General features: G+C 40.7%; 1 protein-coding gene across 2 annotated transcripts; it reads left to right on the top strand.

Moving 5' to 3' along the window:
• The first annotated feature begins 3,444 nt into the window (after window positions 1-3,444).
• Window positions 3,445-10,897, top strand: dmbx1a (diencephalon/mesencephalon homeobox 1a). Of its 2 annotated transcripts, none has more exons than XM_067475628.1 (5): window positions 3,445-3,705; window positions 7,004-7,169; window positions 7,518-7,696; window positions 8,127-8,523; window positions 8,643-10,897. In XM_067475628.1, the coding sequence occupies exons 2-5, from the start codon at window positions 7,016-7,018 to the stop codon at window positions 9,077-9,079; spliced, it is 1,167 nt and encodes a 388-aa protein (XP_067331729.1). In that variant the 5' UTR covers window positions 3,445-3,705; window positions 7,004-7,015; the 3' UTR covers window positions 9,080-10,897. The 2 variants fall into 2 exon arrangements, with proteins under 2 accessions (XP_067331729.1, XP_067331728.1); XM_067475627.1 differs by having other exon boundaries at window positions 3,446-3,705; window positions 7,001-7,169.
• The last annotated feature ends 1,946 nt before the right edge of the window (window positions 10,898-12,843 follow it).

Below are 12,843 nucleotides of genomic sequence, written 5' to 3'. Positions count from 1 at the left end.
CTCCTGGCTGACTTTAGTCTATCACCATGGATAGGTAGGACATGGTTTGAAGTGTGACTCTTAAGTCCTGCAGAAAAGGGAAGGTAGTCCACTAAAAAATAGAACAACACATTAAATGTACATGCACAAAACTGTTAAAGGAGTACGAATGGAGACCTTGAGCTTCTCAAAGAAGGTTTCTTCGAAATCCAGAATGATATTACACCTTTTCATCCAAACTTCAAGGAACAATTACTCTATGTTCCTCAACTAAAAGACTGATCATTGTAAAAAAAATCTGATGATAAGCATTTAAAAACACATCAGTCTCATGTTATGTTTGACATGTTTAATTCTTTTATTTCTGAGGCAAGGGATGTTTAAATTCCCTAGTATGTATAGGCCTACAGTAATGAATCCACATTTATTGAAGCATTTGGACAGAGAGCACCGTTATATTTTAGCTTAACTTTGGACTCCAACTCTTTGTTCATTCACTTATGCAGCAATTACAGTTAACATACGTGGAGTTTCCTCCATGTTACTCGGCTCGTCCAAAAAACTTCAGCCCTCCCTGTATGATCTCTTCTGTTTCAATCCAAGAGTGTGAGAGATTTTTTTCCTTCTTACTCTCTCCATCTTTTTCTTTCTCATTGTTCTCTAGTTTTTCCTCCTTTTTTCAACACATAGGTGGATTAAGGCAGAGGGGCTTTTGTTTAGATAAAGCGAGGGATTAGGGAGAGATTTGCCCCCATAAAGTTGTGGGCTTGATGGGCCTTTTATCCCTGCATGTCCCTAAAGCTGTGTTGCTTCTGGATTAGGACTATACAATGGGGCCCCTTGTGCAGAGGGATCTGGGCCAGAGAGAGAGAGGGAGAGAGAGAGAGCGAGAGAGAGAGACAGCAAGGGAAGGCAAGAAATAGAGAAAATGAGACAGAAGGATTGAGACAAGGGAGAAAAGGACAAGTAGAAAGAGAGAAGAGGATGGATGCAATGAGAAAAGGGGGGAATTATGCAGCTTTTAGAGGAAACTGACAGGTTGAAAACTTTTAGAGGGATTTGCTGAGGAGATCCTGAGATCTTGTCACAAATAAAAAAGGATTTTAGGAGGATTCTAAGGCGTGGTGTTGACAAAAAGTGCAAAATTGTCGCTGTCTCTTTAAATTCATTTATCTGAAATATTTAAAAAGATAAATAGAAAAGCGGGTCTTACTGTGGAAGAGCTGTTAATAACGTGTCTGAGGGGTGGCTCCTGGCAAATTGCTTTGTTATTCTTGTCAAAAGGTCCACTGCAAGAAGTCGATTTTAAACTACACTTCAAAATGATTAATTGCTGTGGGATGAACAGATGCTAAAATACCCTTGAATGGCCGGGGAGGCTGAGGCTCGCTGGATTGCAAACCTAATGTATTCATGAAGTTGGAGAAACATCATTAAGAGTATTAATTAGCTATTAGAAAGCAGAATTCATTGGCTACGTATCGTTTTGTTCTTCATACCTTTATCAAATACTGAGCGGAGACCAAAATTGTGAGAGCTGTCCTGACCCAGACGGGCTTCCTCACTTGATGGGCTGAAGTTTACGCCTAGGCTTTGCAGGAAAATGGTGCTTTAATTTAATTTAATTTTGTTCGTCAACTGGGGGTCATCTATCCACCTCGTATTCAGCTGTGCTTGGTTGGGTACAGGGGTATTGGGAGCTGTTTTTGGGCGCTTAAGCCCTTCAGATGCGCTGGACAGCTCTAGTCGCTCTAAGAAGCTTTAGGTGGAAAGGCGCTGAGAAGAAACTCTTTCTCGCTTTAATTGCTTTAGAGACGGTCCTCACAAAGAGACAGTGGCCAGATTTACCTCCCGTTTAAGTTCTTATTTCCATTGGTTCACAAGTTAATCCTCTTTCTTTCTCAGACCTTGGAGAGAAACCGAGTGATAGGAGTCTACCAGCGCACCACAACCTTAGAGGCACACGAGAAGGAGAGAGCCACACATGGAAAAGTTTTAGGTGGTTAAAAGAAACACAATAATAATGATACTAATAATAATAATCTTTCTACAGTCAATATAAAAAATATGACCATTACAAATATTCTCAATTTTACATTTTTATTTTTAATTCAACTGTTAAGCACATAAAAACATGATACATCCATTTAAATACTTTTGCTACATAAGTGAAACATATCATTGTGATGTATGCATCATTATTTCTATTTATTAACGTGATTTTGTGTTTTTACATTTATTGATGTAATACAGAATTATATTGGAACATATGACTGATATTATAAATTAGTCCAAGAGTTTCTGATGCAAAAATTGCGAGATATTGTTCAGACTCCCATTTAAACTCTGTCACTCTCTCTTACACACACATACACACACACACACCTACAACTTTCAAATGACCCATGTAAACTTTAGATGTCCTTAAATGTCCACTCATTACATGTCTCTAAAGAGTGAAGTTGGATGCAGTTATGTTTTTAATATGCGTCAAAACGCTGGGACATTATTTTTTTGCTGTTCAGGTTTGTCAGAGTGGGAAACATGGTCAGGGATAAAACTGCCTTATAGGCCAAGTACTTTTCCAAAGCATCTCCCAACAAAATATGCAAGCTTTACATTAAAAGGCTACTTTGCGCTGGGCTTAATTCCCTACCTAAACGGTTTTGCTCCGCGAGAAGAAATCTTCTCAAAAAACCCTTCAAGAAGAGAAGGGCATTATTGCCCTAATCCTCTTACCCACAGTCATTTTAAGACAGGGGTTTTTGGAGGCTGAGATGGCGTCTTGTCTTCCCTATCCCATCCCAAATCCTTCCAGGGCCGGGAGAGAGTCTAAAGGCAGCACCCTGGCATCTATTAGCCATCTCTCTAAAGTCTCTCTCCTCCAGTGGCATGGAGGGACAAAAAGCCGAAAAGCAAACAAACTAAAGCTTGGTTGACTTTGCTCGCAGAACCCAGAGAAAGACAACTGGATTCTGCACCACAAACAATCTGAGCTAAACAATAACAAATGACATCGTTTGTACACACACGCATCTGCACATCATTGTGAAAGTTTGATAAATCTTTACCTCTGGAATTATTGTATGATTTGTGTTGCAGTGAAATTCATGGATGAGACAGCTCACAGAATACATTCAAACCTATAACACATTGCCCATATACTAAATTAAAGAGTTTTAAAAAATGCATCCTAACTTATGTTTCCGAAATTGAGCAATGACAAAAAGCCTAGCTCCTCATATACGAGGTTAGGTTATTAATTACGGGGAGAAAAAGGAGTAGGCAGACCCGGGGGTTTGAGCGAACAAAATGCGTTTTAATTTATCATATTTTGAAATAACTCAACAAGTCAGAGCAACGACGTCTGTCAAATATCTTATTAAGTTGAGTGGCAGCACGGTTAGCCAATAGGATGTCAGCATGACCCCCGCGAAGCTCTCCTTAAAATCCCTTCACCGGGCTGTCGCGCACCAGCAGATGGCGGCTTCCCACTTCTGCGCGAGAGGCGGAAAAACCAGCGCGAAGACAAGAGAGCTCTGCAGGTGCAGCACGAGCGAGCGGACCTGATGTAAAGCAACAGACTGGATGACATTTTCATTGCCCGAGTTTTTCTCTGAGAGCCGGACAGAAGTGGGCACGAAAAGACGACAAAACAACAGGAGCTGACAGAAGTTAATAACAGTTAAGAAATTGGAGAGCTTGGATTCTCTGTCTGCACAAGAGGTAGAAACTTTTTCAACATCTTTCGATTGAGTGTTAGTGCTAAAACTGCTTAAAATGAACGTAAACACGGTTCCGATTTGGTTAGTCACTAACGTTAGGAATGTATCTTTTTCCGACTTTCGTTGTGTTTGTAAAGTGTGTAAAGTGAAATATTCACATGGATATAAGATTTTATAGTTTGTTTTTATTAAATGCAGAATTCCGCTTTCATTTTAAAGCCTTAAAAGGCTATGCACCCCAAAATGTAAAAGTAGAAGCTGAATGTTACACTGGATTTACAATGAGGGAGCTAATGTCAGATTGGACGAAAACAACAACAACAACCAAAGTCTATAATAAGGTATCAGAAAATCCCCTTGCCTTCAAAAGTGCACCTGAAATAAAAGAATTCCTCTTTTATCGCTGCTGGTTTCTCCTAAAAGTAAATTTTTTGGAGTTTGCCGTTTAAAAAAGTCCAAATTGATGTGAAGTGAGGTTTAACCCACAGCCACAAACAATAGGGCTACAGCTTTCACATGTTTAAACCAGTAATGTGTTTGTATGCAATCTATTAAATAATCAGCAACTCCCGCAATGACGTTGAGATATTGAATACAAACGAGTACTTAATAAATGCTGTGAAAAACATATTAGACGTGTGTTTCAACACAAGCTTCTGCATACGAAATATTCTTCATAAAAACGGCTCCAAGAAAAAATCAAACATGCTCCTCTGACACTTCATACTAGTGACACAGCAAAGAGCAGATTGCCAGGTCGAGCAGGGCCCCTGAGGGCTGTTAGCAAATAACATTTTTCCTAATTTAGTCGGATCAAAGACTTGCACTGTACATGCCAATTTACATAATGACGGTTTGATAATCGAAGCATCGAGCAGAGCTGCCAGGAGGGCCCAGAGCCTGGAGCAGATCGAGGCTTATGAATGACAATAACAGCACTGACAGGCTCACGGTAATGAGCTATTGTACTGAATTTGATATGGACAGGAGGATATAAGCAGACATGCAGTGGTAAAATTAAAAGGTAGATAAAACTGGAAAGGGCAGGCTCAAAACTCACAATTTTACCTACAGACAAAATGAAAAAAAAATATATTTCTGCAGATAAGATCCAGACATGCTTTAAATAAAGTCTTTAGTGCATGCTGCACAAAAATCTAATTGAAATCAATGGCGGACTTTCTAGTTTCTAAAACTTTCACCAACGATTGAAGTGGGAAGTCATAAAGTTGTACTTTTTAACAATTATTAATAGATTACAATGTAAGCGTTATTTCCGTTTTCGCTTTTAATCAAAATATTCACAGATTCACGTTCAGAGAAAGCACGCAGAAACGAAAACAAACAAACAAAAAAGCTGGGCTCATTAAAAACCACCCACGGACGCGTACGTACCTGCGCACACGCACATGCGGGAACTCTAACCCAGAGCTAACCACCCAGTCCCACTGTACGTCCGTCCGTGTCAGCGGTGATGATAAATGGAGGGCCTCGCAGTCGAAACCTATTTGCACTTCCATTAGACGGGGAGCCAAATGGGGATCAACATGCATATTTTTACCCGCGGAGAAGCCATACATCTCAGCCAAAACGTTGACCCGAGGCAATGGGATAAGAGGCCGCCAGAGAGGGGAGGGGGAGGAGGGGAGACGGGGATACGGGGAGAGGGGGGGGTTCCATTCAACTCAAATACTTGGGGGAGTAAAGTAAATGTTTAGCGAAGCACCTTCTGTCCCGGCGAATTAAACTATTCCCCACTGCCCTCTGATCACATTCATCAGCCGCCGCAGCCACTTAATAGGCTGGGAATGGGCACTGCGGGCATCTTATACACACACAGGCTCTGAGAAATGAGCAGCCGAGTGCCTTGTACAAGAACGACCACCCAGTCTTTACTGTTTAATAAAATAAATAGGTCTAGTTGGCTTAGACCTAGCAATTATTATTATCATTATTATTATTATTATTATTATTATTATTATTATTATTGGCTTTTTAAATTTACATGTGTTTGCTACAGTAATTATCAATTCAAATGATGTCAAGGTGTAAAAGTCAGAATTTTGTCGAAATCACACAAATTCAAATTTAAATTCATTGATTAATTCATCATTATCCTGCTAAATTTCAGAGCGAAAATATATAGTTTGTTTATTTTAAAACAGTCCAGTCTATGTAATAATAAATAGATTAAGAATATTAATATTGTTATTCGTTTTATGACATTAAATTTCACACAAACTGAAATTGTATTAAACTAAATTAATTAATTAAGAAAAACATTTACAAACTAGTAAAATAATTAATTTATTTAAGCTCTGAAGAACCTTTTACGAGTTGTGTTTTAAGTCCAAGAACTTTCCCAGATCCCCGTCCCTGTCATACAGCAGAAAGATTAATATCGTTTCCCCGTGGTCCCTCTGAAATAGTTATAATAACTGTTTGGGCCTCAGAGATATCCCCTCCTGTCAACCTCTTCCGTACTAATACATATCTAATCGTGTCCTCAAGCGTTTCATCTATGAAAATCTCTGCGGTGAAGGACAACTACAAAATACAGTTCTGGAAATTGCTTGTAACAAGACTCCAACGTGGATGTATCTTTTCAGAATAGTGAAATAATAAAATGCAGGCCTATATGTTTTTTTTTCAATAAGACAGATAACCAAATAGCAAGCTTTGCTTTTAAATATTGTTATTAAATTAATTTTGAATAGTAAAATTCGAGTCACTATAGCCTAATTGAACAGCATTGGAAATGGCATTTCCCTAGTCATAACATATTAAGAAATAATCCTGCTATCCGTTTGCAGGTTCTGCCACCGAGACCCGGAACAAATCTACTTATATAATTTTCCAACACATTTCATCAAAGCCTTGATCTGCCTGAGCAACGTTTTCAGTGGGGATTTTCTCCAGTAACATAAACGACGTGAATAAATTCATGAATAAGGCATCCGTCACGGTTCATTATGGGAAAGAGTGATAATTACCCCAATTAAAATCCTTTTGTATAATTAATGGAATGAACAAAGCGATAATTGGATGTTAATGGATAGCACTTTTGTTTGATTGCCCACATTTAAATCTATTGGCCCTCCTCGAGCGAACGGACCTGCTGTCACTCGGTAATAAAAAGTTCGTGTAAGGTCATTAAGTCGCCTCTGAATGGATGTTTTTGAATGTTTGTGAAGAGTGCGGATGGCGATCAAATGTGAAGCACTAGCAGTCGAAATGTCGTTTAATGAAATACTGAACCTCTGACTTCTCACTTCTAACTATGTTGTCTTCCGTAGTAGCGACCTCTCACCATGCAGCACTACGGGGTGAACGGCTACTCTCTGCACGCCATGAACTCCCTCAGCGCCATGTACAACCTGCACCAGCAGGCTGCGCAACAGGCGCAGCACGCGCCCGACTATCGGCCGTCCGTGCACGCGCTCACACTGGCGGAGAGACTGGCTGGTAATTGAGTGCGCATCCACAACCACACACTCAAACTGACTCACAGACCTTACTTTTAAAGACAGTTAGGATATGCAGTTTATCTCCCCATCTCAACCAACTTGGCTTCAAAGTTCAGTGTTCTGAAAACATACAATGTATATTCCATTTTAGTCCATTGCAATTTTTTCTTTGTAATCTATGGACCGCAATAAACGCTGCATGGACTAAAGCGGATATGCGTTCTCACATTAAGCACACATTCACAGTAATTTTTATACTGTGCAGCAGATATTGTTCATGATCCCATGTGTGCAGTAAAATTAAACTTGCCGTGTGTTTTCCCTTCCAACGGCTGCGCATTTCAAGACATCATCCTGGAGGCTCGCTACGGCTCCCAGCACCGCAAACAGCGCCGGAGCCGCACGGCCTTTACAGCACAGCAGCTGGAGGCGCTGGAGAAGACTTTCCAGAAGACCCACTACCCGGACGTCGTCATGAGAGAGCGGCTGGCTATGTGCACCAACCTGCCCGAGGCCCGAGTGCAGGTAGGCCTGCCATAAAGGAGAAACACTACAGTACTGATGGGATTGTGTTAGTAGCAGCAAGTAGTGAGTTAAGAGGAGCTCTGTTCACTTGACTGCATATATTTCAGTGTTTTATAGTAACTTATGTGTAGGGGTTGGTTAAATGTAGGCTATTCCTCACATATCAAATGTCACAAATTGTGCCAATTAAAAAAACGATAAACCTATTTAACTTATTGACTGAAGTAATTTCTGTTAAAAACTTTTACATATGCCTGTTGTTGTTGAAAGTAATTGATTTATGAAGGGTTTTATATGACATTCAATCATTTGATGTTGGATTAAATCACTCTTTTGCCTTGGAGGGAAGTCCCTGCCACAGTTTTCGTCTACCACTGTTCATTGTCCCTGCTTGTTCTCCCTTTAACTCATATCCACCTATCCCCATCAGGTTTGGTTCAAAAACCGCAGAGCCAAGTTCCGTAAGAAGCAGAGAAGCCTCCAGAAGGAGCAGCTTCAGAAGCAGAAAGAGGCATCTGGAGAAGGAGGAAGTGAGAAGGAGGACGGACCTCCCTCCACCACCATCCTTCCTGACAACCATATCCCTCCTTCTTCCTCCTCTTCATCTTCCTCCTCTCTAGAGGCAGAAGGTCCCGTGGTCCGTCCTGTACCACTGGACATGGAGCTGAATGTTACATCAGCAGAACATTCAGGCAGTGAGTCGGCGACAGAGGACAATACCACAGATAAGGAGGATGAGAGCAAATCTCAAATAGAGGAGATGAAGTGTGAGAGAGCAGTGACACCTGGGGACGTCTCCCCATGCAAGAGGCTCACCCCTAAACCAGGTAAGAACTTGAGGAGTTCATTCCTTTTTTTATGCTTGACAAACTTGTTTTATGTGCAAATCAATAATTCATGCTCTTAAGTACTAACAACAAATGAATGGCATTCTCTGTCTATCCAGACTCTCCTCTGGCCTCTCCTTCAGTGACCCCCTCCTCCACCAGCAGTGGCCTGGCCAGTGGTCCTCTTTCTCAGAGCCACTCTTACTCGTCCTCCCCTCTCAGCTTGTTTCGTCTGCAGGAGCAGTTCCGCCAGCACATGGCTGCCACTAACAACCTGGTTCACTACCCTGCTTTTGACCTCGCTGCCCCGTCTTCACTCCCCTACCTGGGAATGAATGTTAACATGCCCCCTGCACCACTGGGCTCTCTGCCCTGCCAGACCTACTATCAGTCCCTGTCCCATCATGCCCATCAGGTGTGGAACAGCCCACTGCTGCAGGCGTCTGCTGCAGGTAGCCTCACTGGCCAAAACAGCAAGACAACCAGCATTGAGAACCTGCGTCTGAGGGCCAAGCAACATGCTGCCTCTCTGGGACTGGACACAATGACTAACTGAGAACCAGAATGTACGGAGCAGAATGTAAAATCCGACAGAGCCTCGGCCTACACATCAACCCATCCAACTGTGCATCTGTGTGACTGTAATTGCGCCATAGGAGCTGTTTGCTGACTCCTTCATAAGTAGACAGGCACAGGACAAGCAGAGATGTCCAAAAATAAAACATGCCAACATGCACTGGACCTATAGAACTTAATTTAATAGCTTCTTATTAAAGACCACCCTTCCACAGCTTTGTTTGACACCTCTTAACTTCTAATGCAAGTACATCCTTTGGAAATGAAAACTTAAATAATACTGAACATTGCTACAATACAACCAATAATGGAGTGAATGTCCCAGCTCAAAGGACAATGAACGTATTTCTGGCTCATGATGACGTGTCCAACAGACGTAATGCTGGACTGTCTCAACATCTGTCTTAAATAATTTTAAATCTAAACATGATGTGAACAACGTGTGATGGAGGATGCACTGAGTTTAAAAGACAATGCAAATGTTTACGATAATAATGTGAATAAAATTGGCACTTTTGGAGGAATTGGGTAAGTTGGCCAGGAGGAAAAAGGTATAGCTTGTGCAGCAAAGAAACCATTTCTGTCACAGGACCGTTGACGTTTTAATTAAGCAATGTGGTTATGTACATAGCATGTGCTACATAACAGCACAAAAATAAACCCAAGCCATGTTGTCCTCAACAGCATAAATAAGAGTGACTAATTTACCAGTTTAATGGCCAGTAGTATTTTTACAGAGCCTGGCTTGATAATGAGAAAATGATTTCAATGACTAAATTCTCCAAGCTTTTAATTACATTTTGCCGTGGGCTGAGGGAGCTGGGGCAAATGCAATTATGAACATGCATAACATTTAAACATTTAAAGCCTTTTGAAATTCAGAATGCCTGTACACTAAAACGGCCAACGAACGTGGCAAAACAACCAACACCACTTTACAATAAGTTTATCAGTTTTCTTTGGATACAAAATCATATGCTAAACAAACCTAAAAGAAAAATATTGTCTTGACCTATATTCTCTCAGCAGTAATTCTCGCCTTAATATTCTCTTGAGGCAACATGCAGCTCTTCATTTAAAGTCAGTCTGACTCTTAGCACTTGGTGAGGAGATTCACACATGTCTCTGATTTTTTCTATTAACATGTTTCAGAAGATAATGTCTTCATATGAAAAAAAGCACATTATTTTATTGTAAGATACAAAAATGTCTACAGTATCTATTAATGTTTACTAGTAAGGTAATTGTAAAGTTCCTATTATGTTGTATAATTGATAATGGACTGCCTCAGATGAAATTCTTTTAGTTGTAAGATTGTAAGATTGTATTTGCTGAGCTCAACGGCAGCGTCAGTCTGCCCCTCTTCTCTTGGTTGTCTGTGCACTGATCCGGGGTTAAATTAATATTTTACATGTGTTCACTTTCTTCTCTGGAATTAATTTGTGAGGAAAAAGGAACAAATCAGGGTGGCAGAGCAACCGCAACATGTATTTTGCAATAAATCCGAACAGAAAACCCTGAAGTCGAGGAAAGTGAAAAGATCCCAGTGAATAATTTACCTGAGTTGTCTGTGTACTGCTGTCTTGACTCTATTTGAGTTCTGTTGTTCCTATTATTCTAATGCTGTTCCCCACTGTTCTCTGTCAAACTACTTGGTCCAGTGGTAGATAGATTTATTATGGTGGAGGAGAGTGTCGTCAGACCATCAGCTGTGTTGTTTCCTTTTACTCCTCCCTAATGACGTAGACTTGAACTAGTGTTGTTGTAAAATAATCATCAAATAAAAACATTGCTTGGAGATCTTTATAATGAAGACTTCTCTGTCTTTGCTGGATACGGAAAACATTATCTGGGTTGGAATGGACAAATTCTGCCGTACAAATCTCATTTAACAGTAATGATGGAACTTTTTACTGGTTTTGTTAATCTGCGAAGTCTTTCTGTCAAATACACAAAAAGACTATATAATATTACCTTTTTTTTCTAAGGTAAAACATAACGTACGGTAAAAAAAGAAAACATTTGAGGTGATAATTAAAACTTTTCAATCTCAAAATGAAATTACAAGAGGAAAATTGAGAAGAAAAAGAAATAATATGGTCAAGAAAAGCATTCCGAAAATGAAAGGGTGGTGAGAAGGTCGAATTATTAGAGCAGTTTAAAAAAAACAAAACTTTATGGGAATCTACAGGGAGACAAATAGTAAAGGAGCAAGAGACGGAAATAGAACAACGTAATCGCAAAAATCTCAAAAATAAAAAGCCTTGTGGAGACATAGGCCATCCCCAATGAATAAGCAGGCCATTATCCTGAAGAATGACAGCCTGGGGCAGTGATTATGCTGCTATTATATCTTTACCAGCATGGTTTGTCAAAATGCATAGACCCCCACCGAAACCTGCTCACACTCAAAACACACACTCAAACATGCGCAAGGAAATTAGCATCTCTGCCCCAAAAATGTGCTTTTGCTGTTCTTATACTTAACTTTACATGTTTTGCTCTGTCTGTGTGACACTGCTCTGCTCTTAATTGTATTGGCCTTTAACATATGTTTGCCCCTCAGTGTTTGTGTAAATAACAAATGGACCTCATTTTTCTGAGAGTTATGGATGACCGTTTTTTAAAAATCGGATAAAAGGTGATCACAATCTCAGCAGATTAGCAGCATTAATGTGGCTGTTACACCTCACCCTAACCTTGTTGTGTTTTATTACACTACATAAGTGTGTGTGTCTTCGGCCAAGGGCATTCCAATTGTGTGACTGATAAGACTGTAATGTGGTTATGCAGCAAAACCGAATGTCCTTGTTATCCAGGGGAGGAATTTGTCCAGGTACACGGAAGGATTTTCTCCCATGGGGTTCTGGACCAGAGAACATAACACACTACTCTTGTTCCAAATGTTCTCTCGTTTCATAACACCCATCCCCCAAACACACACACAGGCCCACACACCTGCCCTGAGGGCTGAACTGGGATTGCTATATTGTACTGCTGCAGGGTCAAGTGTGTTGAGCCCTTGATGCTGGATCAGGTGCATCCAGCTCTAACACTCAGAGCTGTACATTCACTACTAATGCCGTAACCACCTATTTTGAGGTGCACACTATCTCCATCTACTTCCCTTTAAGTGATGATGTGTGTATTTGTGCTGGAGTGTGTGCATGTAGCCACACAAGTTCTGTAAATATCCATGACCTAAGAAAGTCTCGAATGTTAAGATACTTTGAAACAAGTCAGACAGTTTTGAGGCACCCGAACTTATCAAACGTTAAGCTTTAAATATTTTTAAACAAGAACTCTCTGTATCTGACCCACACCGGTTTGTTGTATCTCTTGCTTTGACTCCGCTTTTCTCTCCCTCCCTTCCTCACAACCCACTGGAGCACCCCCCGAACACACACACACACACACAAATCACAGTGTACCATTCAATCACTGCCCCCCCCTCCTCCTTTCTCTTAAAGGTTTTAACCATGGTGAGAATGAAAAGTGCCAGCGTTAGAAACCTCGGCCCATTGAGGAGGTGACAGGGTCTGCCAGAATATGATCCTAATCCTGTTTCCAGCATTCTTTTAGTCCACTGGCATTTCACCACATATTTTCTGAGCTGTCAGGCCCAGGGAAATCCCTCTAATAGTGTAGTGCCCAGATACACATCAAAGCCCTCCTGGAAACCACAAGCGGGAACTTAAGGGAGAGATATGCACAAGTATGATCAGAGTCAAAGCTGCAGATATA

This window comes from Channa argus, chromosome 14 (genome assembly GCF_033026475.1).
Source record: "Channa argus isolate prfri chromosome 14, Channa argus male v1.0, whole genome shotgun sequence".
NCBI classification, from domain to species: Eukaryota; Metazoa; Chordata; class Actinopteri; order Anabantiformes; family Channidae; genus Channa; species Channa argus.
The sequence above is the reverse complement of the archived record's forward strand: the minus strand, read 5'-3'. Positions and strand labels throughout refer to the sequence as shown.

What these genes read in the sequence shown, in the direction of transcription:
- dmbx1a (XM_067475628.1), top strand. Translation starts at nt 7,016, where the DNA reads ATGCAGCACTACGGGGTGAACGGCTACTCTCTGCACGCCATGAACTCC. An exon ending in ACTGGCGGAGAGACTGGCTG is followed by an intron (nt 7,170 to 7,517) that starts GTAATTGAGTGC and finishes GCGCATTTCAAG; the next exon opens with ACATCATCCTGGAGGCTCGC. An exon ending in GAGGCTCACCCCTAAACCAG is followed by an intron (nt 8,524 to 8,642) that starts GTAAGAACTTGA and finishes CTGTCTATCCAG; the next exon opens with ACTCTCCTCTGGCCTCTCCT.